General features: G+C 45.3%; 1 protein-coding gene across 1 annotated transcript in view; it reads left to right on the top strand.

The window, feature by feature from the left end:
* The window catches only part of ITPRID1 (ITPR interacting domain containing 1), a 70,747-nt gene extending 66,446 nt beyond the window's left edge, over positions 1-4,301 (top strand). Inside the window, 4 exon segments of the mRNA XM_024736736.1 lie at positions 2,517-2,668; positions 3,422-3,533; positions 4,003-4,039; positions 4,042-4,301. Coding sequence (XP_024592504.1) covers positions 2,517-2,668; positions 3,422-3,533; positions 4,003-4,039; positions 4,042-4,301 — 561 coding nt within the window.
* Positions 4,302-4,697: the final 396 nt, after the last annotated feature.

Below are 4,697 nucleotides of genomic sequence, written 5' to 3' on the forward strand. Positions count from 1 at the left end.
CCACAAAAGTGAGGGGCCAATGTACCACAAAAAAAAAAAAAAAAAGTGAAGGGTCAATATTGTTGCTCTTACTATTGAAGATAAAGTTTGTTTTAAGGCCCAGGTTGGGTCAGTAGAGTAGACCTTGCATTGTATTTGAGTTATAACCTAGCCCTTATATTGGAAAAAAAAGAGTTCAAAACAGCCTCTTTTTTTGTTTGCTTGCCTAAGGTCTCCTTTTTTCTGAAACTTCTGTATCTGTTCTAAAGCAGAAATGTATTGATAGTTTCAGTGTTTCCAAGTGACCGGGAGATGGCAGCATTTCAGAATCTTCCACATCGCTCCGTTCACAGGGAGCTATACACCGTCAGTTATTCCTAAATCCCAGCCCTCATGCCTTCCAATCACAAAGGGTTATCCCAAAATAGCTAGATGAAGCATAAATTTCAACGTTTATAACGTTCAGCCTACTTGAGCACCATATTTCCATGGCCCTGGCCTCACAGTCCCTAGAACTTGGTCACCTTGTGAGAATCTACTAAGACCAATCGGCTCATTCCTTAGGGACAAATAACTTCTCCGTATGACTAGCTACACTGTAGTCCCTGCTGTGACTCAGCTAGACCTTGAGAAGAAAAGAAATGAATCAGGAGAATTGGGTTTGAAATCTACCATGTTTTGACCTGGGACAAGTTAGTTAACTCTTTGTGTCAGAACGCTTATCTATTAAAAGAAGTCCTCCATGGTCTGTATGATCTTTTCTAGTTTTTTTTTTTTTTTTTTTTTTTTTTTGCGGTACGCGGGCCTCTCACTGCTGTGGCCTCTCCCGTTGCGGAGCACAGGCTCCGGACGCGCAGGCTCAGCAGCCATGGCTCACGGGCCCAGCCGCTCCGCGGCATGCGGGATCCTCCCAGACCGGGGCACGAACCCACGTCCCCTGCATCGGCAGGAGGATTCTCAACCACTGCACCACCAGGGAAGCCCTTTTCTAGTTTTAAGAACCATAACTGTAGTCACCTTTCAAGCACTCTTGCCGACATCAATAACCTTCAAATACTCCTCTAACTGGCTCAAATGCACTCACACCAAAGCAACAATAATTGGAGAGTTTTGCTCTGTAAAATGTTGTTCATGTATAAAAATGAGGATAGAATCAAAACCGAACTCTCAAAGCAAAATGATGGAGAGTTTCAATATCAAAATATCACTCAGGACAGTATTTCCATTATGACAATACCAGTAAAAATAGCCACCTGGTTGCCAAGAGCATGGCCGTGTGGTTTGGGGGTGAAAGGTAAGAAATCTGGGACTTCCTAGAAAAAGGGGTGGGAGGAATTAACATAGCTGAAAGGCTGGTCTCCACTGAAGGAGGAAGAAGAAGAAAAGGTTAAAAGCGGCCTGCCATTGAAATTTTTCCTTAAAAAAAAGAGTTTCCCAGAAGCCCCACTCCACCATCTCCACTTCCATCTCATTGCCATCCTATCTGCAAGGGATACTGGGAAATGTAGGTTTTTAGTTAGATGCTCAGTGCCCCTAAGATATTAGAATTCCGTAATTATGAATGCAGGAGGGAGAGATGGTGAGTAGGCAACGACCAGACACTACACACTAATCAGGGAGGAGTTTAAAATGGAGGACCTGGTAGATCTAGCATTAGGGTCCAGCTAGCATTAATATTACTCAAAGTCAGATGGGTAGAGATTCTGGGGTTCTGGATCATGGATCTATTCAAAGCATGATCCAACCAGGGCTAGAAAACAAAGAGGATAGCTGGTAAGAACTCAGCAAATCAGCAGAGTTGGTGGCTGCAAGAAGATATTTAAATAAGGAAACCAAGGCAACAGCATCGTCATACAGAGAAAGTAAGATTTAAAGATGGATTCACATCAGGAACAATGGGGCGCAGGATTGGAAGGACAGAGTTCAATTTTCGACTCCAGTCCATGGAGGATGGGATGCCTAATCTATGCCTACCTCACTCTGAATGGGCTTGTCGGCTGGGTGGGGCTGATCCTACAGATTTCAACCACCAGAGACTGTGGTTAAGCAAAGCTAAGGCTAATAAAACTTATTCTAAGCAGACTTTCTCTAATCAAATACGTACCATCCGAACAAACGTGTTCAGTGTTACTGAGATTCAGAGTGAGGCAGTACTCAGCACCAAAGTGAAACAAGATTAAACAAAACTCAACAATTCTAAGCACAGGCTCGCACTATTCTGGCCCTTCCCTCCTCCTCTCCTGTCTACATCCTTGCACCCTACCTCCCGCTAGTCTTCCAGAGCGCCTTCTTGTCTCTGGGACATAATGTCTCCAAGGGCCATCCAACAATGGCTGCCCTCCTGTCCCAGCCACATACTGCCTCTACTTGCTTGACGAAGCCAAAGGCTGGGCTTTCCCTAGTCTCTTTCTGACACATTAGCAGCAGGGCTTCGTCGCAAACAGGTAAGCCCAGGTGGGAAGGCAGGTGCCACTGTGGTGAACTCTTGCAGTGATTCAGAAAGACCTTCCTTCTCAGCTCTTTCTAATTGTTCTCAGTGCACAGTCCCTGAGATGGAAACAATGAGGACGGTGTGCCAGAGTTTCCGGAAGCATTTAGAAGAAATTGAGCAGCAACTTAGAGAACAACAGGCACTCTTTTCCAGGGGCATGTCAGAGGAGAAAAGATAATTATCTAAGGGAGCCATAAAGTAAGTACCAGCCCACACATCTGGAGCAAGAAAAGGTATTCAGGGCAGGACAGACGAGCTCGGTGCACCACCAAGCAGGGCTAACGAGAAATTGACCAGCTTTCCCTTTGCTTTCCTGTTCCCATTCTTACTTTCTCAGTGGGAGTCTGTGAGAGCCATTTGCAGGATAGCAACACTTTAACTCTTCAAGGCCAGGGCTATTTGAGGTCAGAAAATAGGCAGCAGCTGGGAAGAGGGGGCTAGCCAGCAGGGCATCTTTAATCAACGTGAACGGGGCTCACGCAAATACGAATATTGGCGGTTGTTAGAGTTTTGGAAATCTGCACTATTTTCACATAGATTAAAAGTATTTGTCCCAAAAGTGGATTAGTCATTGCCTGGGGCTGGGAGTAGGAATAGGGATTAATTTCTAAAGGAGTACAAGGTTTCTTACTGGTGAGATGGAAGTGTTCCAAAATTGAATGGTGGTGGTAGTTACACACTTGGCAGATTTACTAACAATCATTGAATTGTACTCTTAGAATAGGTAAACTTTATGGTATGTAAATTATTCTGCAACAGAGTTGTTTAAAAAAAAGAAAAAAGGAAACCTGCCCTCCTAATAAACGTAGGCCGGCAACTGATACAAATAAAGATGGTGACTGTCTCTTTTAAGACCTGTCAAAGGAGTGACCTACATTTTGAGAGGGACAATGGAAGATTGCACCTGGAGGTGCTTGTGAAATTTGGTTGTTTTCTATTATTTACCTGCAGGGAGGAGGCTGAACAACTGCAAACTTTACTCGAAGCCCTGCAGCAGTAGTTGGAGGAGCTAGAGTTTCAACTGGGAGACCAGGCTCAGCAAATTCAAGAAGGGATGCAATCGGTACTGGCGATGGGGTATGGGGTTTCACTAGATCCTGCCCATCATAGCAGGGGTGCATTAAGTGAGAAACCTGATGGTACAGTCATTCCAGATTCTAAGATTAGGTGCCAACACGTTCATTTTAAGTATAAAGAAATTGAAGCCCAGAAAAGCACATTGGTTTGCTCAAGGCTACACAGCTAGCTGATGGTGATTCAGGACTAGAACTTGGGTCACCTCACCCTCATGCCAATCTTTTCCTCTGCCCTGTAAACAAGAGATAAGTATTAGTAGCCCATTTTCCAAATGAGGACAAGAAATATGGCTTTTGACCTAATATGGGCTAAGGCACTGCCAGGATCTGTTGCCATCGCACAGAGCCCAGTCTGGATAATTCACACCCATCAGTGTCTTTCCCACCAGTCTGAGTTAGCTGCTTGGCGTAAATATGGAAAGTTGTCCACACTTTTTGTTCCTGTTTTCCTTTTAGTAGCTTGAGCTTCTCACAGGGAAACCACCTGAACACTACTGCATCAGTATAAGTGGACCGAAGAAAAGAATGGCCAGACTTCATATGCTAAGATCCACCCCTCCATGGCCCCTGGGGCTGCCTTTCCTCCCAGTGATGGCCAGCGGGCTCCATGCTGCAGTGTGACCCATTTAGCTGCCTTTCCTCCATCCACCTTGGGGAGAAGCACCAGGATGTCTCCTCCAGTTTTGGCAGAATCAGATCCGGCCTCTCTGTCAAATTGTCCTGTTGGAGAAAAGGATACAGATGTCTTCCTCTAGATCAGGGGAGGTTTGTTGACCTTTCTACAAAATGTAAAAGCACATTCTAGCCAGAGCAAGACTATCTAGGACTTCCCTGGTGGCACAGTGGTTGAGAGTCCACCTGCCGATGCAGGGGACACGGGTTCGTGCCCCGGTCCGGGAGGATCCCACATGCCGCAGAGTGGCTGGGCCTGTGAGCCATGGCCACTGAGTCTGCGCATCCGGAGCCTGTGCTCCACAACGGGAGAGGCCACAACGGTGAGAAGCCCAAGTACCGCAAAAAAAAAAAAAAAAACCAAGAATATCTAAATTTTCCCCAAGGAGAAGTGTGTATCAATCCTTCCTCAGCTGTTTTTTTAATATTCTACGCTATGGTTAAACCTGGGAGGAATAGTTTAATACTCATTTGATACA

The sequence above is a fragment of the Neophocaena asiaeorientalis genome, unplaced genomic scaffold, assembly GCF_003031525.2.
Source record: "Neophocaena asiaeorientalis asiaeorientalis breed wild unplaced genomic scaffold, Neophocaena_asiaeorientalis_V1.1 scaffold612, whole genome shotgun sequence".
In the NCBI taxonomy this organism is placed as follows: Eukaryota; Metazoa; Chordata; class Mammalia; order Artiodactyla; family Phocoenidae; genus Neophocaena; species Neophocaena asiaeorientalis.